Genomic DNA, 21004 nt, shown 5'->3' on the forward strand with positions numbered 1-21004 from the left:
GACATGAAGAAGTACTAGACACCGTGTCGGTATACTTGTGAGCCACCGGACCGGATTTGAACGGTTTCTCGTCGTTGCATAACCACCAATGCCCGGTTGAGTGCTTGTTCCGTGTAGCCCCTTCCGTCGACAAATTCGCGTCTCAGCGTCGCCAGACTGGTGCTCCATCCAATAGGTAGGCGGCGCTTCAGTTCGTCTTCGATCTTGCTTGCTTCCTCCATCATCTCCTTGCTACCCTGGCCTTCACCTTGAGTGACAGCGTCCATGGTAGAGGCCAAGAAGAGACGAATAGCTTCGTCGACATGAGCCTCAGTGGCGACAGGTGACAGACTCAACTTGGCCAACGATTCGGTAATACGGACGATAGCTTCAAGCTGACGAACGGTGATGGGAATGGAAGAGCGGGTGTTGGCATCAAGTTCAGCACGGTGGACTTGCTTTCTGATGGTGACAAAATGCGATGACAGCTTCTCAGCAGCTTCATCCGAGAGACGGGGCGCACAGCGACTGTAATGATGTATTAGCGTTTCTGACTCAGATGTCGGGTATACGAGGCGAAGGACAACTTACGTGCGACAATAGCTGATGTAGCGCTTCATCTTATCCAACGGGATTTCAGCCTCAACTTGCTCTTCAACACCCCGACCGCCCATATGCACTCCCATGACGTGTCTGGCTATGCTTTCATCACGGCTGCGCTCGTGATCATCGCGGACAATGAAGATCATATCAAAACGAGACAAGATTGTCGTCTGGAAGTCGATGTTTTCACCAGGAGTCTTGAGGTCATCATAGCGACCGAAGATAGGGTTGGCTGCGGCCAAAACAGACGTTCTAGAGTTGAGAATAGTAGTAATTCCGGCCTTGGCGATGGAAATGGTCTGCTGCTCCATGGCTTCGTGAATAGCAACACGGTCCTCGTCTCTCATCTTGTCGAACTCATCGATACAAACAACACCACCGTCTGCGAGCACCATGGCACCTCCTTCCAGGTAGAATTCGCGAGTAGCGTGGTCGCGCTGGACCGAGGCCGTCAAACCTGCTGCCGAAGAACCCTTACCAGATGTATAGATCGCAATTGGGGAGACCTTCTCAGTGAACTTGAGCAACTGTGACTTGGCTGTACCAGGGTCACCAAGGAGAAGTACGTTGATATCACCACGAAGCTTCATTCCATCGGGAAGAAGCTTCTTAGAACCACCCATGAGCAGGCAGACAATGGCCTTCTTGATATCCAGATTCCCATAGATGGACGGGGCAATGCTTTTAGCAAGAGCCTCATACAAGTCAGGACGCCGGCTCAGTTCCAAGAACTCCTGCTCTTCCTCTTCAGAGAAAATGGCGCTACCCTTGGCGGTATGATCCAGATCGCTACTAATGCCCACCGCCCGCAAGTACGGGTTGCGGATGGCCACAGCGCCATCCTTCTTGCCACCCTTGGACGATTGGTAGATAGAGAAGATACCCATCACTGTGCACCGGGAACCAGGCACAACACGGTTGGCCAGGTAACGGTCGGCTGAGATAAGGACGTGCCTGGGAAGCTCACCAACAGGCACTTGATCAGGCGCTTCCTGGAGCTTGAGAACCTGTTGGTCGACGAATTGACATTTTTCGTGCGACACAACGTATGGGTCTAGTGGGCAGGGTTCCGACTGAGGGTCGCCGGGCTGCTGCTGTCGGCCACATCTTCTGGGAAGTTGAACACCCGAGAAACCACCATCGACCTGAAGATCTTCGTGGTGACCACAGTTCTTACACCGAACGTGCATCACTGTTGCCTTGGATGATATCGTCGAAGCGCCAATGACGATACCTGGAATACGAACAAGGTGCGAGATATTGGTGGCATTGAGGTCACGGATCGAAATGTGTGTAGCTGAGGAGTGGAGTAGAAGCTGATGGGTGGGTAGTTGGATGTCTCTCTGGGAGGGGTATACAATGCGGCGAGTACAATCTTGGAGCGCTGATTCAAACTAAGTGGCATTGTTGGTCAGGATGAGGTTCAAGGATTTAGGAGATGGAAACTCACGAGGGGGATGAGGTCGGCAGGCTCTGTTGTGAGCTTGTGTGCTAGCTCTTCGTTGTATGAGATCAAATGAGCGATATCAATATCGCAATAGTATTGCTTGACCAGAACATTCTGGCGAAGTTGGTCACTGTCATCCACCTTAGCTTTTGTTGACTTGAATCTTCACTGTATCCGGGCTAGGGCCAAACATACCGGTAGATGAATGCATTGTCAAGCTGGAATTCGAGCACAAACTCCTTTAATTTTGCTCGAATCTGAGAGCGAGAGTCTTCCACACCATCGACGCTAGGAGCGAGGACACTCAGGGTATAAGGGGTGCGTCTGTCCATGGTGAAGACACTAGAGCGGACTGCGGGGATGGGATTGTGAGATGTGTTGATTTCGGGACCGTCTCATTGCCAGGGCAAAAAAGGACCTGCAAATAACTTTTGCGGCGGGACACGAGCCGAACGCGTCGCGTCAATTTCACGCGTTAAGTGGTTTTCTTCATGCCTGAGGCAGAACACACATCCCTCACCGCTCTTCAGACCGCTGGAGGCGGCAGAAACTAGTGAACCTCGTCGCAAAAACCTCGGATTTAGCGGATTTTGGAAACATACAGCTTCAAAAAACTCATCTGAGATTCTGTTAAAAATTTGGCGGTGCGGTGTGGCAGTATTCTGGAGTACGTCCACAAGCACGAGACTTGTGTGCCGGCAGCCGGAGATACTAACTTCCCGAGGGGTTCCCAAAGCAGACTAGTGGACACGGTCTCGGGGCCTGGCGCCATACTGGATCGGGGGAAGCTGTCATGAACCAACCCCCGTATCAGAGGGTCGAGGGTGACGTTGCAAGCGGGCTTTGTCGGCGTGGCTTTCATTCTCTCCTCTTGAGACCACAGGCTTCATACCCTGGCAGTGTGGGATCATTGGCTGGACGCCATTAATGCCCCTTCGTTTTTTAATTGCAGCTTGATCTCCTTGTCATGTGTAGTTAACCGTCGTTCGTTCTCCCGAGTACTACTACTAGCACGGTGGCTGTGGGAGTCGCTAATCCGCTATCGACAATATGTCGTCCGCGACCCCCCGGAAGTCCATTGACAGCTTGGCTTCAGGCGCATCGACTCCCTCTTTGTCTCAATTCTCGCTAAATCAGATCGAATCGCCGCGTGCGTCGACTCAAAGGTACCCTCTCAGGAGAGGGTCGACTGCCAGCTCGATTGCCAGTATCGGGGGTATTTTGGATCCTTCCCACCGTCATGGATCGATAGCTGAGTCCGGGCAAAATGGTACGACCTATGGGAGTGAGGAGTTCTATGAAGAAAATCGCATGCTAATTCGACGCAGCCATCTCTACTCTCCTGCAACCTCCCATTGTCCGCACCGGTCTAGTTCCCCATACCGCTGTCCCCTCCGCCGGATACAAGCCGCCAACTACCCGCGATATACCCCCTGTCACATTGACCAACATTCCGCATGTGGATCCCAAAGCGTTTGAAGCCTACCTGTCGCAAGTTGGGTCGTTGTACGACGTCTTCCAACAAGCAAAGGAAAGCGCCGGAGATCAGGAGTCGCAGCTAGCGCGGGGTAGCGACAAGTCTTCACCCAAGGCAGAGGAATCAGATTCGTTGGCCCCAAGGTCCAGGGAGAGACGACCATCGGCCATCTCAACCAGTTCACGAGCAACTTCTCCGTACGATACCCGGGGTCGGAAGCGGTCGTTTGCCGGTCGCGGTCGCGGTCATGCTATCACACCTCTATCTACCATCCCGACGGTCTACTTTGAGGATGACTTCCACCTAGAGAACCCACGCACCTTCGATGTCGTTTCGGAAAAGTCTGAGATTGTTACACCGTCAAAGGATAAATTCGAGAATGGAGGTGCCCTGGAACCGGCGCCCACGGGTAGAAAGGCTCTGGCTACGAATGCCATTCTACAAGAGAAGCTTTCGTGGTACATGGACACTGTGGAAATCCACCTTATCTCTTCTATCTCGACTGCATCTAAGTCTTTCTTCACTGCGCTGGGGTCACTGCGGGAGCTACATGCAGAAGCCGCCGACTCGGTGAAACGGATCCAGGTCCTGCGGAAGGATTTACAGAAGATTGACCGTGAGATGGCACTGGGTGGACTCAAAATTGTGAATTTGCGACGGAGGAGAGAGAATGTGCGTATGCTTGCAGATGCAGTATCACAACTCCGTGACGTCGTCCAGTCGGTTTCCCGATGCGAGGAACTAGTCGAGACTGGTAAAATCGAAGAGGCTGCGGATGGATTAGAAGAGGTGGAAAGACTGATGGCCGGAGAGTATACCCCTGGCTCTCCCGACGGCAACGAGAAACAAGAGCAACCGAAAAAAGCCATCGATTTGCGCAAGCTCAAGGCCCTGGAAGGCGCATCTGACGACCTGGCACATCTGAGATACCGCATTGGCACAGGATATGAGAGCCGTTTCTTGAGCGACCTGCTGGGCGACCTGAGGCAGCATGTCGAAAACGTGCCTTTGGATACAACATTACAACGATGGGGCTCTGCGTTCCAGCGGCAGCGGGGAGGACAGCGTACAGGGGCTACACAAGCCCCAGCATATATGGCCTTTGATGACCAGTTACGGTCCCGGTTGCACCTGCATCTCACCGGCCTTGCTCGCGTGCGTCACACGACACCTGCAGCGACCGCTTTCAAGACCGCGGTTCTGCGAGAGATGAAGAGCTTGATCCGCAAACACATGCCCAGCTCGAGTGATGACGATAACGAGTCAGTGGTATCTGTGTCCACGCAGAAGTCCCAGCAGCTCAGCCAGCAGGAAAAATCATCCATCCTCGCGCGTAACCTCCGGGCTCTGGATGCCCAAGACTCATACAACATGCTTGCTCGCGTATACACTGGTATCAGTGAGTCGCTGCGGAGACTTAGTGTTCAAGTCAAGGTTCTTCTTGATATTGCCAGTGGGTTGGAGAATCCGGCCGCATTGGGCGTGAAGTCCGGGCCACCAAGCCCGAATTCTCAAGGTCCAGGCAAACCTGCAACACCGGGCCCTGTAGCCGTTGTGGCACAGGACGAGATTCTGCAGGTCTTGGATATGTCCAGCCTTCTTGGCCAAGCCGTTGATATTGCGCAATCACAGGTTACCAAGGTGCTGAAGGTTCGATCCGAACAAACATCTCAGCTACCAAAGGATGAATTCCTCAAGTACTTCACTCTCAACCGGCTCTTCGCTGATGAGTGTGAGGCAATCTCCGGGCGTAGCGGTACCGCCTTGAAGACAGTTGTTGGCAACCAAATTAAAGACTACATCAATCGCTTCGGGGATGGACAGCGACGCCGTGTGGTCGAGGTAATGGATGCGGATCGATGGGATGCAAGGGACTTTGGAGAAGCCGACAATGCTATTCTCGATCGTATCCTCGGCGCCAGTACTAGAGATATTGAAGTGTGGGTCGACGCATCCAAGATTTGGCTGCCCGAGAACGAACGCCGACAACCGTCTCCGGCCAGCACAACCGCTGTCAACGGATCCGGAAAAGAGAAGACGCGCAGTGCCGTGATCGACGAGCAGAAGTACATTCTGTCCGAGTCTGCTGTTGCGATGATGAAGAGCATCGAGGAATATCAATATCTCATGGCGAATATACCCAGCATGATGCAGGACATTGCGCCTGGTTTGTTGGAGTCATTGAAGCTGTTTAACTCCCGATCTTCTCAATTGATCCTGGGTGCCGGGGCTACAAGAAGCGCAGGTCTCAAGAACATCACCACAAAGCACTTGGCTCTGTCGTCCCAAGCACTAAGCTTCATCATTGCCTTGGTTCCCTATATCCGAGAGTTCGTCCGCCGCCACGCGCCTTCCAGCCCGCTAATGGGCGAATTCGACAAGGTGAAGCGACTGTATCAGGAACATCAGTCCGGAATCCACGAGAAACTCGTGGATATCATGGGATCTCGATCTGCCATCCATGTCAATGCCATGAAGAAGATTGACTGGAACGCACCTGCAGGGGGCAGTGGTGTAAGCCCTTATATGGAAACGCTGGCGAAGGAAACCGGCACGCTGCATCGGGTGCTGAGCAAGCACCTCCCCGATATGACGGTCATGATGATTATGGATCCTGTGTTCAAGAGCTACCGAGAGCAGTGGACAAAGGCATTCGAAGAGGTCACCGTGACTTCGGAGACTGGCAAAGAACGGTATGTGTGCCACCGCATGGTTGACTCAATGTAGGCTAATTATACGACCAGACTGAAACGCGACGCAGAGTATCTGCAGACGAAGCTCGGCAAGATCGACGGCTTCGGCGATCTGGGCCAGCGTCTCGTCGAACTAGTGAAGCAGAAGAAGATCGCCACAGAATCCAAGGATGCCACCGACTCGTCCGGAAAGTCGTCGCCTGATTCTAACGGCTCATCAAAGAAACAATCCTAAGCGGAGGCGATTATCCGGGCCTTGATGGCCCAGATGTACATGACACAAACTTACCCCAGAAGATCCCAGTACCTCCTGGTACAGGGCTGTACAGGCTTTATTTATTTCACATCCATGATTTTCTTCACATTACCTGGCACACACATGAAGACCGTGACCATATTTATATAGACTCTAATAGGAACGTTTCCCACCACACCGATACTCAAAACAATTATACAGATTCAGTTCATTTATTTAATTCATTCCATTCGACCTCAACCCGGAGGTCATCATCATCACCTTCACTAATAACTAGTGAAAGGCATAATATAGTATAGACTGTTAATACATATCCACCCAAAAGAGGTACCTAAATCATGATATTCATGCATCAATCACCGAACTCCAATGCTTTTTTATAGCTTATGCCTGGTGAGCCCCCAATCCCTTCTTATCGCCCAATGTCTTGGGCTCGTGTCCGCCCTTTCCGCTACCGGTCTTGTTCGGACCTGAGCTGCCGCCGATGCTGTACTCGCCGCCGCTGCTCTGGGCGGCCTCGGGAAGGGGAGCGGTGCGCTGGACGCGGTTGAGGTGGTCGTTCTGTAGCAGAATTATTAGCATTTGTGTATACTGCTGAAAAGCTGAGATGGGGTAATTTGCATACGGCAGGGTTCGTTCCATGAACCTTGGTCTCGCCGGCCTCGATGGCGTTGTCGGACTGGATGACTCCGTTGTCGTATTCGGCTCCGCGGGGCATTTTGATGGCTGCAAGGTACTTAGTATGAGCTGAGAGGTAAATTCACGCAGTGGTGTATAGTAAGTATATAGCGTACCTTGTGTATGTATATATATGTAGTAAAGATGGAGATAAGGTCTGTTTGTGGGAGTTAGATAGATTGTTGTTCGTTTTGAATCTGAGTCTGAATGATTGCAATGGAACAGTTACTGCAACCCTACTTATATCCAAAAGTCAAGGTGATGTGTTCATCGATTCGGGGCCCAGATTGTTGGCGTTGACACCATCGTGAAGTCATCGGTGCCGGGTACGGGCCCACTTATGATCTCATCGATAGGTTGGGAAGGACAGGTACCATCTTATTATGATCAAGTAAGGGTTGGGGAATTGAGGTAAATGCCATGTTTTAATTATGGTGATTAGATGTTTCAGAGATATTTTCTTGGTATTTGTTATGGGGTTGTGGTTGTTGTGGTTGTGATGTCGTGTGCCTTGGCTGCCTTGGTTCAGTTGGCGGCGGGAGGGTTGGTGCAGTGGTGTGTGTATGCCCGTTCGGGCAGGTAGGTAGTTTTGTCTGTTTTATGTGGTTTTTAATGTTACTATCTAGTGTGAATATGTGCTACAGAGGTGTTATTGTGTTTGGGTTTCTAATTGAAGAGGAACATGGCAGCTCGTAGTTTGAGATGGAATATAAGCGCATAAATGGTCTGTTGGGTGTGCCTTCCCATTGGGATATCTGTAGATAACAGGATGCCATTGTGACTTAAATTTCCATTAAATTAAAACTCAAAACCAAAAGAACTCAATCCGACTTGTTGATGAAGTGAGAATAAGCGACAGGGGTTGGCCGTGTTGTTCAATGCCTCCCACGTGGTGGGATACTCGAATATAGCATTCTGCCCTGCGCTAACAGCCAGCCGTCGTGATTCCGAGTCTGAGGGTTACTGAGTAAAAGTCCAGGGACCATGTTCTCCGCCTCACCAGCACGAAGAAGTACCAAGGTACCATCTATGGCTGCTGCATACCACGTGCGGAGTGGCTACATACGACTCGAACTCACCGGAGTCAACTTATGGCTCAACTATGACATCGCCAGTGTGCCAATGTCTCACCATCTTGATGATCATGTATGGCCTTAGGTTGCATACAAGGCAAGCAAAGCACGGATACTCGCCACCGAGCTATATAAAGGCGTCAGTGCGCCGTTCATGGTATCTAGGCTGCTCTGAAGCTCACTGGCGAAGAATGTAGATCTGGATGCGGATCGTAAACCTACAGAGGGAAGCGCATCCGCGCGGGGTAGCTATCATCTTGCAGATGTGGCAGAGCTGAACACTATTTGCCGCAGCAACAAAGCTTTGACGCATGAACTGATATACACACAGATAGCTATCCACTGCAGCAAATACTTTTCATGGACCAGGGGAACACCGATATCGTCCTTCGGGACATACCGTTATCGGTAAGCTTTCTCGAGGACAAAGCGCAGACCAGACCATATTTAGACATTGCTCAACGAAGCAGAGACACGCGGTTGAGAGTATCGCTGGTTGCATTGGCATGAAATCTTTGCGAAAGCCATTGCAGCGAATACGAAGCCAGTATGAAGTGGTCTCCCGCGGAGAACCCTGCCACCAGCATCACTATGATAATCTTGCGATCTTCCCGCCCATGATTGTCGTTGCGGTGCAGCTGGTGGCTGCAGGCAAGCGAAGTGATACGTTGAGGAGGCCCGGGAGTTTATCGGCGGCCCCAGGCAGCCAGGCCGGGCGTCACATGAGACTGGTGACGTCACGGGACGGCAGCTTTCCCCAGATTTGCCCCGAATTGGTCCAAGCGGAGACGAAATCTGGTACGTGTCTTGAGGGTGAATATATGGTTCTTATCAGGGAAAGAGTTCGTTCCTTTTCCGGTTGCAATTGATTTCTTCCCCAAATGGGAGGTAAGAAAAAAAAATAAAAATCTCTTCACGGGTTCCTGACTGAGGGGAAATTTTCAATTTCGCATTGTGCCACCAACAAGCCGACCGGGTGTCTGAACCCCCTGTAGGGAGGCGGCTCGACTAGCTCCCAACAATGTAAAACTTCCCTTTTCCCCTCTCCCTCTCTTCCACCAAGCTGTAGGCGCGATGGGCGCAGATAGCAGGGTCGTGCAAGTCCGAGCTTCCCAGCTGGAACGTTGCAACCCATCATCATCATCTGGTCGGATGATTCTGCAATCGACAGACCAACCGGGGTTGTCATTTGCCGGGGGGTTTCCCTCTTCAGTGGTCCATCAAGCCAGAACCGGGGATGCGTCCGTGCAACTCTCCAAACCTTGGCTATAGCACGGGGGCCCTTCGGTGAGCTTTTCCCGGCACCCTGGTCGGGCCATTGCGCGAAGGATGCTGTCTCGTAGCGTGAATTGAACCTGTTGGAGGAAAGGGAGTGAAATGAAAAGAATCGGAACCCCCTCCTTGCGGTCCAACCACTTGCTCCCTGCTTGATTGATATTCCCTTCGTTTTCCCTTAGTTTCTTTCCCCCCGCCACCCGTTGCCTGTTCTTCCCCCGCACGTCACCTCAACTTTTCTCCTCTTCCTCGAGCTTTGCTGAGCTTGCTGCCACCCCCCGGATGCGCTTGTCCCTCGTGTTCTGCGCCAGTTAAAGAATTACTCCTACCTTCTTCTACCTCTCCTACAGCTCCGTCTTTCTCTTCCTATTCTTCCTTGCTTTCTCTTCTTTCATTTAAGCTATTCATAACCCTTCCAGCGCTACAGTTCCTCTGAGCGCTCTCAAAGCAAGCATGGCCAGTGAGGATAATGGCCAAGAGCCCATAAAGCGCGATGTTCGCAATCACATTCTATTCGAGGTAGCGACGGAAGTGGCCAACCGGGTGGGAGGTATCTACTCGGTGCTCAAGTCTAAAGCTCCCGTGACCACCGCTGAGTATGGCGACCGCTACACCCTGATCGGTCCTCTCAATCGTGCTTCGGCAGCTGTGGAGGTCGAGGAGTTAACTCCGTCAAATCCTCGCATGATCGAGACCATCCAGTCCATGAAGGAGCGCGGGATCGAGATCGTCTACGGTCGCTGGCTGATTGAGGGTGCTCCGCGCGTGCTTCTTATCGACACAGGCACTGGTTACAAATATCTGGACGAGTGGAAAGGCGATCTCTGGAATGCAGCTGGTATTCCGTCCCCTTCTGCCGATACCGAGACCAATGAAGCCATTGTTTTCGGCTACCTGGTGGCATGGTTCTTGGGAGAGGTACGTAACCTAAGCGCATGGACCGCTGACTGCACGTGCGCATATGCTAATGACCATCAACTCAGTTTATCGCTCATGAGCGTCGCCGTGCAGTGGTTGCTCATTTCCACGAATGGCTTGCTGGTGTCGCCTTGCCGCTGACCAAGAAGCGGCATATGGACCTGACGACAATATTCACCACCCACGCGACCTTGCTCGGTCGGTATCTATGCGCCGGGTCTGTGGACTTCTACAACAACCTCCAGTACTTCGATGTGGATGCGGAAGCTGGCAAACGAGGGATCTATCACCGCTACTGCATTGAGCGAGCTGCCGCACACACAGCTGATGTCTTCACGACTGTGTCGCATATCACGGCCTTTGAGAGTGAGCATCTTCTCAAACGTAAGCCTGATGGAGTGCTTCCCAACGGACTGAACGTGAAGAAGTTCTCGGCTGTCCATGAATTCCAGAACCTACATTCGCAGTCCAAGGAGAAGATCAATGATTTTGTTCGGGGACATTTCTATGGTCATAACAACTTTGACTTGGACAATACCCTCTACGTATTTACCGCCGGACGCTATGAGTTCCGAAACAAGGGAGTGGATATGTTCATCGAGGGCCTGGCGCGTTTGAATCACCGTCTGAAAGAGGCCGGCTCAAAGATGACCGTCGTCGCGTTTATTATCATGCCTGCCCAGACGTCATCCCTGACCGTTGAAGCGCTCAAGGGCCAAGCTGTTGTGAAGTCTCTGAAGGACACAATCGAGATGATCGAAAAGGGCATTGGGAGACGAATGTACGAGCGGTGTCTAGCATGGAAGGAAGGCGACAACATGCCGGACGAGAAAGACCTGATGGCTAGCCAAGATCGTGTGCTACTGCGTCGCAGACTCTTCGCCATGAAGCGACACTCCCTGCCTCCGATTGTCACGCATAACATGTACAATGATCACGAAGATCCCATTCTGAACCAGATCCGCCGTGTCCAACTTTTCAACCACGAGTCTGACCGGGTCAAGGTTGTCTTCCACCCGGAGTTCCTGAACTCGTCTAACCCGGTGCTACCCTTGGACTATGACGACTTCGTTCGGGGTACCCATCTTGGGGTGTTCCCCTCGTACTACGAACCCTGGGGATACACGCCGGCTGAATGTACCGTGATGGGTGTCCCGAGTATTACCACAAACCTGTCTGGATTCGGTTGCTACATGGAGGAGCTGATTGAGAATTCGTCCGATTATGGCATCTATATTGTGGACCGTCGCATGAAAGGCGTGGATGACTCGGTCAATCAACTGACGGAATTCATGTTCAACTTTACCCAGAAGAGTCGGCGCCAACGGATCAACCAGCGGAACCGGACAGAGCGTCTGAGTGACCTCTTGGACTGGAAGCGCATGGGTCTGGAGTATGTCAAGGCTCGGCAGTTGGCACTCCGTCGAGGTATGTGTATCTCCCAGCCATTATATGTAAGAGTGCTCACACAGTTATGCAGCCTATCCTTCGTCATTCGGCACTCCCGATGATGTCTACGATGTAATCGGTGGCACAGAGCAGAAGATATCGCGACCCTTATCCGTACCTGGCTCCCCGAGAGATCGTTCTGGTATGATGACTCCCGGGGACTTTGCCTCCCTGCAGGAGGTGAAAGAAGGCTTGAGTACGGAGGACTATGTCGCATGGCGACTGCCGTAAGTCCACCATCCCAGCTCCCCGGTGTAGGAATAACACAAGGAGCATCGATGCTGACGACGACTTTTATCTAGTACTAGCGAGGAAGAGGAGCCAGATGACCATTACTTTCCGCTCACCCTACGCACGAAGAAGAATGCCGACCGTCCGGCGTCGCCGCTCGATCAGCTGTCAGTCAATGGAGACAGTTGATCGACTGACAGGATAGCCCAGCGCGACAGCCTGGAATTCTGAATAACTTGCATGTCCGAGGTACCGTTCTTGGTGGAATAATCGTGTTCGAGTTTACTTGCTCTCACTAATCGCCCGCGTGTGAAATACCGCTTTTGGTCACCCCCTTGCCATTTTATTGAAAGCGAACTTCATTCAGAAGCGATGGTAGCTGCATTAGCCCGTCGCTCCTGGTCAGCATGGCATTTCACTTTGTTGTTCCATTTTCCTTTCCGTTCGCATTGCTCAATCTCTCCATTCTTGCATTGTTTTATCCCTCATTTGCATATGTCATCAACGTTGTAGCCAGCGAATTTGTATCTTCTGATTGGAATCTACCGCAGTAGGTCCAGGTTGAGATAGTCGAATGCACGATGAAGATTATGTTGTAGCCCTACAGTCCCAAAATTATCACAAGCTCCGAGCTACCTTCATTGTGTGCAGCCCACCGACGCAGTAACCGATAATCGGCCCCGTTGAGAGCGACGATGCGCAAGCAGCTAGGCTGATCATCCGATCCGAAGCAGAGTCAAAGCAGATCCTTCCTCAAGAGTGTCTAGACCCGCCAGCCGTGACCGAAGACATCCGGTTGTTGAGACTAGTCCAGCCAACCATACAGAGTTGAGTCATAATAACCTTGTCCGTTGTGCTTCCAAGCGGGTCTCGAAGCGGGGGAAAGGATGCGACAAGGTTCATGATGAGGTGGTTACTGCTGGAGAACCGGAAAGAACGTCAGGAGCACACCACTCCGGTGAGAGGATCTCCAATGAGGCATCTGCATCGTTTTCGTGGGGGTCCTGGATGTTGTTCTCGGTGAGGGAAGACGACGCGAATCGCGGATAACTAAAGTTAGTAGTGGGGTTTAGTCCAGGGTCTCGCTCGACCCCGCCGCTTCCCATTTATGCCTCGTCTTCTCCCCTCCTTCCCTTGTGCTTTCTTTTTCCTTCATCTTCCAATCTTCTCACTATCTACCTACCCTTGTATTCATTCTGAATAACTTCATCATCCTTCTCCAACAATTTCCCTCGCCAACCGTCCGGTACGACTCACAATGAGGCCGCGCACACAGGATCAGACTCCGGGTCTTTTCGCTATGGGTTCAGATGGGTCAAGGTATCGTACAATAGTATAACAGTCACTGCTCGCGCATGACAGGTGTTCGGCTCGTGCTTCTGCCCCTTTCCTCCTGGCTTGGGGGCAGAAGTGTGGTCGTTCTGAGATTATACTGTCAAAACTTGATCTAGATAATACTAGCGAAAGGACATGCGTGGCACTGATTGTCCCCTAATTATTAGACCTACAGAAAGATGAGAGGGATCTCGCATCCCTCTCTGTTGCTGACAGTTTCCAGACCTTTGCAATTACCCTCAACTTGAGTGTATTTGTGCCAAGATGTCTACTGACAAGATCACCTTCCTGACCAACTGGTATGGATTGGGATCTCCATTATGATTGCTTCAAACAGGTCATAGAATATATGCTAAATGTTGCGCTCTCTCAAGGCACGCGACCCCGTACCACGCCCCCCTGTACCTCGCCCAGAGCAAGGGCTACTTCAAGGAAGAGGGCCTCAAGGTTGCTCTCCTCGAGCCTAATGACCCCTCCGATGTCACCGAGATCATCGGCAGCGGCAAGGTTGACATGGGCTTCAAGGCTATGATTCATACCCTTGCTGTAGGAGCTAACTTTCCCTTTTTCTACAACCAGTAGCTAACCAAACAACAGGCCAAGGCCCGCAACTTCCCCGTCACCTCGATCGGCTCTCTCCTCGACGAGCCCTTCACCGGTGTTGTCTACCTCAAGGACAGCGGAATCACCGAAGACTTCCGCTCCCTGAAGGGCAAGAAGATCGGCTACGTCGGCGAGTTTGGCAAGGTTCGTCGCTCCCCTTCCCAATCCACCCCACCACCCGATCCTAACCAATGCACCTCACAGATCCAAATCGACGAACTTACCAAATACTACGGCATGACCGCCGACGACTACACCGCCGTCCGGTGCGGCATGAACGTCACCAAAGCCATCATCCGCGGCGACATCGACGCGGGCATCGGCCTCGAGAACGTCCAGATGGTCGAGCTCGCCGAATGGCTCGCCGAGCAGGGCCGACCCCGCGACGACGTGCAAATGCTGCGCATCGACCAGCTCGCCGAGCTCGGATGCTGCTGCTTCTGCTCGATCCTGTACATTGCCAACGACGCCTTCCTGGCCGCCAACCCGGAGAAAGTGCAGAAGTTCATGCGGGCCGTCAAGCGCGCTACAGACTACGTTCTGGCTGAACCCGCCCGCGCGTTCGAGGAGTACGTGGACATGAAGCCAATCATGGGCACTCCGGTTAACCGGAAGATCTTTGAGCGGTCGTTCGCCTACTTCAGTCGTGACTTGAAGAATGTTAGTCGTGACTGGGCTAAGGTGACCAACTATGGAAAGCGGTTGGGCATCTTGAGTTCCGACTTCGTGGCTAACTACACCAATGACTACTTGTCTTGGGGACTGGATGCTGATTCGACTGATCCCCTTGGTGATCAGAAGCGTATGGCCGAGTTGCAGAAGAAGGTCGCTGCTGAGGGTGGTTACAAGCGGTTGGAGGTTGCTTCTGAGGCTTGATTGATTCTCGGTCAGCCCGAAGAAGGAACCTGCTCGCTTGACACTCTTGGAGCAGAGATGAATCTTATGTAACGGTCGCCTTATGAGTCTAGCTGGATGTGCTAGCTTACGCACTCTTTTAGTATGATTGCAATCTAAATGCACTTTATCATACGATCTTTCCAACATAACATCAAATTTCTCTCGTAGGAGACCATTCATCCTATGGAAGTAAATCAACCCACGCTATATACTCTAAATCCAAATGAGAATTAGATATAATGCTGTACACATGATCTACTCGCTAACATGCAAGTACAAAATCCAAAAACGAATTACCATCACCTCCTAACAACATCCATACTCCCCGCCCTCTCCACATCTGGCCCCGAACCCAGTAACTGATCCCCCAACAACGCCGAAAACTCAACACTATCCTCCACCTCTACATCACTCAGATCCTCATCTCCACCGAAGCGTTTCAAAGGCTGGAAGTTCCCGCGTTCCTTATCTTTATCGTCCCGTCGACGGCTGCGTAACCACGACACAAGATAGCCCTTCTTGACTCCGAACCATAGAAACGCGCCGATCGCAGACGTGGAGAACAGCGCAATCGTGAGGAATATGACAATGGCATAGATTTTGTCACTGTCGCCAAAGAAGGGATCGTTGCTATCACCACTCACTACGACTGCTTCGTTGGATGTAGGGTCCCATCTTGCCAACTTGCTAGCGGCAAGGGTCTCGCCTTTTGCGCTGACGGCGCGGACGCGTAGATACTTAAATTTGGTGTCGTTCGGGATGGGGATTACTGTCTCGAAGCCGTCTTTTGGTACGGCGGATAGGAAAGTGGGCTGTGCTGTTTCTGAGATCTTTTCGTTGGTGCCTTCTAGTACCCAGTGTGAGACTTCGGTGGCGCCGTTCCAACTGGCTGCGGCGCGATAGGCGTATACTTCGAAGTCCGGAAGGGTGTTCGGCTTGCCGACCCAGGGGTGTTTGAAGGTGCGGTAGGAGACGACTTTGCCTGTGTGGAAGTCTCGTCCGGGTGCGAAGTGGGCGTGGCAGAGGACTTCGCCATCCATGCTGAATTCTGTCCATGCGGCGCTGAAGCCGTATCCGACTAGGACGTTGCCGCTGTCGAGGATTTGGATGGAGCCTTGGGATTGGCTTTTTATCGGGTATTCGTTCCAGTACTCGTGTCGGACTTGCACGGTCATGTTGGTTTCGTCGATGTCGAGATAGAGGCCTCTACTTGGATATTGGGGTGCGCCTCTGCCGCGAGACGAATTGTCAAGGAGGGTGATTGCTGTGCCGTTGTCGCGGAAGCGGGCGTGGTGTTGCCAGGTGAAATTAGTAGCTGCGCCGCCTGAAAGATCGGTGAAATTGCTTCGCTTGCCGCCTAGAGTCCAGATAGTTTCGCTTGTGCGACCGTCGATATAGATCAGGCAGTTGCAGTAGCGGGCCGAGACAAGAAAATTGCCTTTTGCGTCTTTGTCGATGCTGTTGATGTGAAAATAGTCCCACGGGCGTTCCTTATCCTCCCCTGAGCCTTCGCGACCTCGATAGACTTCGGCGATATCGAAGTGTTCGGAGGCTCGCCATTCGAAGAGGAGCTCGTTCGTTTCAATGTTAACTTCCTGGAACGTTCCATCCCAGATCCAGCCATTCTCAGGACCGCCAGCGACCCGGATATCTGCCGGGCGGATGTCATAGATGGTGTAAACTGCAGTCTCGTCGAGGGTTATATGAAACTCGTGAAGATCTGCTGCAAGTCCATTGGCACCACTGAGGGTGAAAGCTTCCTGGTACGACGAGTCTAGCTTTATTGGAGACTTTAGTATTGCTTTGCCCCATTACTATGCGGAGTAAAGAAGGTGCCGTACCATGTAGTATGTGCCCTCGCCGTGTCCCACCTTACCGTCGTCGCCCACCCAGAACGTCAAATAATCCTGACCCTTATAGTTGTAGACATTGAAGTTGTAGGTGTGGCCGTAGGGCTTCGTCCAGATCAAGCGACCCTTGTGGTCTAGGATCATCGGCCCGGGTTTATGCACGCTATACCCGCGCGGAGAGATGAAGTAATACTTGTCATCTCTGCATTGTGGCCCATACTGCAGGAAGTTGACGGCTGCGCCTACGGTGGAAGTCGAACGATATGTCTCAATGGGCCATGACCCCAGTCTACCCTGTTCGTACAATTCAGAATCGAAATAGGGTCCTACATCTGCCAAGGCAGAGGCCAGGAACAGAAAGGCCGCTAGCGTGACGGTTAGAGTGCCCGGAATCATGGCGCAAGGGGCAAATACGTCGAGCGCTCAGGAGACATGCGTTGAATTGCACAAAGGCGGCGCTGTTAATCAAAAATAGCGCCTCAACGGCAAGTACAAGATATGAATGATAGTCAGGAGAAGAAGGGCATGATGATTATAGGGGAGGACAGGTAGGGGAATTGGCACGATTTTCAAGGCCTCGATGGGGGCGCGGGAGATCCACCGTGCCCATCGGTAGTGGCTTGCTCCAAAGCCGGCAGCAGCAGACTATCCAGACAATGGCAGGCTAAATGACGAGATGCTCTTCTAGGCCAGAATTTTAATGGCCAGAGCAAGTGCTAATTGATTCATCCAACGAGGTAGTGGATGCTGTTGGGATGATGAGAAAATCCCGGTGATATTTTCCTTGTTGGGTCAGGCGCGAATGTCCCACAGCAAAGGATGGATGGAACAAGAAGCTCTGCCGGCCATTACTTTCGCTCGGATCCCCTCAATGGCTGGTATCTGCTCTTTATCGTTCAACCCCTGTATAGAGGACACGGAATTCCGATGGGATAAGCGTAACGAATGGGATAGCTCTGGCATGATTCAAGACTCTGTGATTAAGCCTTTTAGCTGGGATTCATCAACCAACTAACCAAGCACAACTGGATGGGCAACGTCCCACTCTGTCCGACGTAGCCGGTTGGCCCTGTTCGATAATAATAATCTCCAATCACCAGTGCCTATTGGAGGCCCTGTACTGGTAGTTTGGACGAGTCCGACTCCACTCGGCGCCACAGCTTTCTTGCTAAATTGAATTAGATTAGTTTTCTGTTGAGGGGTATCGAGTCCTGCCCCAGGAAGGTTTGGGTAACAGTATATCGGAACTTGACCGGGACAAGGAGTTCATGCTCGTGACCAGAATCTGCTGAAATTCACAGCCAGTATGTAATGAAGTGGTAGCAAGGATAGTCGAAACTGAGTTGAAGATGTAGTGGAAGAAAGGGCAGGTACAGGGTCAGGTGCTGCCCACGTGGATGGATCTTTCCATTTTTGTCATCCGAAGTGTCTATCTCTCTACATTGCTGGTCTTCTCTTCTGATAACTACACTATCGCAACTCCCAACACGCCAATCTCAAGAATGCTCACGTCATATCATTTCTAACTCCGAGTATAATGTGTCTAGCAGGAACTGCAGAGCCGATCCCTTCGGCAACGTTTGGCCCGAGATGTGGTGCGGAGATCGGCACGGACACCAGTGTTCTCCAGATCGTGGCATTTCATTGCTGGGTTTGATGTTCGCTGCCCGATTTGATTCGTGGAATGCCTTCTGTGAAATAGCTGTAACCCCTCTGGCTTTCGATGGAAGTTATGAGGGGTGTGCGAGACTTATAAGAGGCGAATCGAGGCTATCATGAAAGTCGACTCGGAAAAATGCTGGAAGAGGACATTTCCGCTACGCAGACTAGCACCGCATCGTCATCATGCGGCCTTCACTAGCCTTGACGAGACTCAGCCTAGTTCCTTATCTCTTCTCCAACGTCGGCGAGGCTAGGATATCCCCGAAGTCTCCACATCCACCCTCCATTGACCGGGCACGAGTAGTATCCAGGTTCAATCCTCGCCGCAATGCCAGCTCGACGAGCACCCCAATACAGGTGGGAAATGGGGACTTCGCATTCGGAGCAGATATTACAGGGCTACAGACCTTTCTGCCATACGGTATTCTTTCTTCTTGGGGATGGCACAATTCGTCACTGCCTGCGAACTCCACACCATCAGATTTCACGGGATTGGACTGGTGGACGCATGACCGGCTAGTGAATTATGATATGCCCAACCCTGCAGAACCAGAGATTTCTCAGTGGTTGATTGCCAATCCACATCGTATCAACCTAGGTCGCATCGGATTGGTTTTCGGCGGAGATTACAGCAATTACACTGAGGAAGACCTGCAGAATAAGTCGCAAAAGCTGGATGTTTACCAGGGTATTCTGCAGTCTAATTTTACTATCGATGGCCATCTGACCACCATTACCACCAGCGTCGACCCCAGCTCGGACACGATAGCAGTGCGCTTGCAATCCGAACTGTTATTGCTAGGCCTTTTAGGAGTCTTCTTTGACTATCCGTATGCCACAGACGAGAATAAGTTCGAAGCCCCGTTTGTTGGGGATTGGAACGCTGTCTCAAATCATACAACGGTCCTGCACTATGCAGGAAATGGTAACCGGGCCCAGGTGCAGCACACCCTCGACAACACCACCTACTACACCACATTGCAGTGGAGTGGTAGTAATGTGTCTGTTTCCAGAGTTCCCAATTCTCATCGATATGTCGTACGGCCGAACGGGAACCATACGAGAGCGTTTGAATTCACAGCAACATTCTCTCCAAATGATGATTTCCCGTCCACTTCGCTATCTTTTGATGCCATCATTGCACGATGTCAGCAATGGTGGACAACCTACTGGAAAACGGGTGCCTTCGTAGATCTGACGGAAACTGCGAATGCAACAGCAGATGAAATCCAAAGACGCGTGATTCTGTCCCAATACCTGCTAGCAGTCAATGAGGCCGGACATGATCCACCGCAAGAATCAGGTCTAGTAAATAACGGGTGGTATGGCAAGTTTCATATGGAGATGTATCTATGGCATTCCGCTCACTGGACTCCCTGGGGCAAACTCCCTCTACTGGAGCGGAGCATCGGTGTCTACAATCGGTTTCTTCCCTCGTCGATGCAAAGGGCAGATGACCAGGGATATAGCGGCTTGAGATGGGGCAAGATGAGCGACCCAAGCGGGAGATCTGCGCCGGGCGAGATCAACGCCCTGCTCATATGGCAGCAACCCCATGTCTTTTACTTCGCAGAGACGGAGTATCAGTCTGCCAGACATGCTGGAAGAAACACGAAAGATGTCCTAGCGAAATGGGACCACGTACTGACAGAATCAGCAGACTTCATGGCATCTTATGCCTTCTGGAACACTTCAACAAGCGTATATGATCTCGGCCCTCCAATGTACCCCGTCTCAGAGAATACACCACCCAACAGCACTCGAAACCCCACCTTCGAGTTGGCATATTGGCACTTCGGTCTCGATGTAGCCATATCCTGGAAAGCCCGACGTGGCCAGCAAGCTCCGCAGGAATGGAAACACGTCAAAGACAACCTTGCACCACTACCAACCGTCTATACTGTAGACGAAACGACGGGCGACCAAGTGCTCACATACACACTCTACGAAGGCATCCCACATATGTGGACAGACCCTGATACCGTAACCGACCACCCGGCACTCACTGGCATCTACGGTCTCCTGCCCCCAACCGCAGCGATCAACCAAACACTCGCATCGGCGACCGCAGCCCAAGTCGCCAGTGATTGGAACTTCACGACCTGCTGGGGCTGGGACTTCCCCATGCTGGCGATGAACGCGGCACGGCTGGGAGACGTAGACGGCGCGGTGCAGTATCTGGTGCATTCGAATTTCCAATTTGACGACGTGGGTATGCCGGTGGGGACCAAGGCACCAACCCCTTACTTTCCTGGAAGTTCAGCCCTCTTGTTGGCTGTTGCGATGATGGCTGGAGGTTGGGATGCTGCAACAAACAGCAGTCAGCAGGACTTTGCACCGGGGTTTCCGGCCCAATGGAATGTTCGTGCTGAGGGATTTGGGCAGATGTTGTAGGACGAGGGTGTGACTACTGTACGGTCAACAAATCGTAAATTAATAGTGGACAGCTGTGTATGCAATGTACGTCTCAAGTTCAGCTAATCTATCTCGATGGGGGTATGTAGGGCACAATGTACGGGAATATTATTATGTAGGATTAAGAAGACGCGGCGTAGAAGGGTAGGCGGGTATATCATTC

General features: G+C 51.9%; 7 protein-coding genes across 7 annotated transcripts; 4 read left to right on the top strand and 3 right to left on the bottom strand.

Moving 5' to 3' along the window:
- Nucleotides 1-14: 14 nt before the first annotated feature.
- Nucleotides 15-2361, bottom strand: AtWU_04587 (MCM DNA helicase complex subunit MCM5; the record flags this gene model as incomplete). Its single annotated transcript, XM_035499698.1, has 4 exons — nt 15-507; nt 571-1976; nt 2033-2159; nt 2225-2361. 4 exons carry the CDS (start codon nt 2359-2361, stop codon nt 15-17), a joined length of 2163 nt encoding a protein of 720 aa, XP_035355591.1.
- Nucleotides 2362-3079: 718 nt separating this feature from the next.
- On the top strand, nt 3080-6434 carry AtWU_04588 (vacuolar protein sorting-associated protein 54; the record flags this gene model as incomplete). Its single annotated transcript, XM_035499699.1, has 3 exons — nt 3080-3299; nt 3358-6199; nt 6251-6434. The coding sequence occupies 3 exons, from the start codon at nt 3080-3082 to the stop codon at nt 6432-6434; spliced, it is 3246 nt and encodes a 1081-aa protein (XP_035355592.1).
- Nucleotides 6435-6839: 405 nt separating this feature from the next.
- Nucleotides 6840-7173, bottom strand: AtWU_04589 (uncharacterized protein; the record flags this gene model as incomplete). Its single annotated transcript, XM_035499700.1, has 2 exons — nt 6840-7016; nt 7081-7173. 2 exons carry the CDS (start codon nt 7171-7173, stop codon nt 6840-6842), a joined length of 270 nt encoding a protein of 89 aa, XP_035355593.1.
- A 2761-nt stretch (nt 7174-9934) lies between these two features.
- Nucleotides 9935-12268, top strand: AtWU_04590 (glycogen [starch] synthase; the record flags this gene model as incomplete). Its single annotated transcript, XM_035499701.1, has 4 exons — nt 9935-10399; nt 10465-11827; nt 11880-12075; nt 12151-12268. 4 exons carry the CDS (start codon nt 9935-9937, stop codon nt 12266-12268), a joined length of 2142 nt encoding a protein of 713 aa, XP_035355594.1.
- Nucleotides 12269-13389: 1121 nt separating this feature from the next.
- On the top strand, nt 13390-14893 carry AtWU_04591 (NMT1/THI5 family protein; the record flags this gene model as incomplete). The annotated part of the gene is made up of 5 exons (XM_035499702.1): nt 13390-13399; nt 13638-13713; nt 13789-13960; nt 14012-14161; nt 14222-14893. 5 exons carry the CDS (start codon nt 13390-13392, stop codon nt 14891-14893), a joined length of 1080 nt encoding a protein of 359 aa, XP_035355595.1.
- Nucleotides 14894-15213: 320 nt separating this feature from the next.
- On the bottom strand, nt 15214-17160 carry AtWU_04592 (arylsulfotransferase family protein; the record flags this gene model as incomplete). The annotated part of the gene is made up of 2 exons (XM_035499703.1): nt 15214-16692; nt 16756-17160. The coding sequence occupies 2 exons, from the start codon at nt 17158-17160 to the stop codon at nt 15214-15216; spliced, it is 1884 nt and encodes a 627-aa protein (XP_035355596.1).
- Nucleotides 17161-18609: 1449 nt separating this feature from the next.
- Nucleotides 18610-20820, top strand: AtWU_04593 (uncharacterized protein; the record flags this gene model as incomplete). The annotated part of the gene is made up of 1 exon (XM_035499704.1): nt 18610-20820. The coding sequence occupies one exon, from the start codon at nt 18610-18612 to the stop codon at nt 20818-20820; it is 2211 nt and encodes a 736-aa protein (XP_035355597.1).
- Between the last annotated feature and the right edge of the window lie 184 nt (nt 20821-21004).

This window comes from Aspergillus tubingensis, assembly GCF_013340325.1.
Source record: "Aspergillus tubingensis WU-2223L DNA, scaffold_6, whole genome shotgun sequence".
In the NCBI taxonomy this organism is placed as follows: domain Eukaryota; kingdom Fungi; phylum Ascomycota; class Eurotiomycetes; order Eurotiales; family Aspergillaceae; genus Aspergillus; species Aspergillus tubingensis.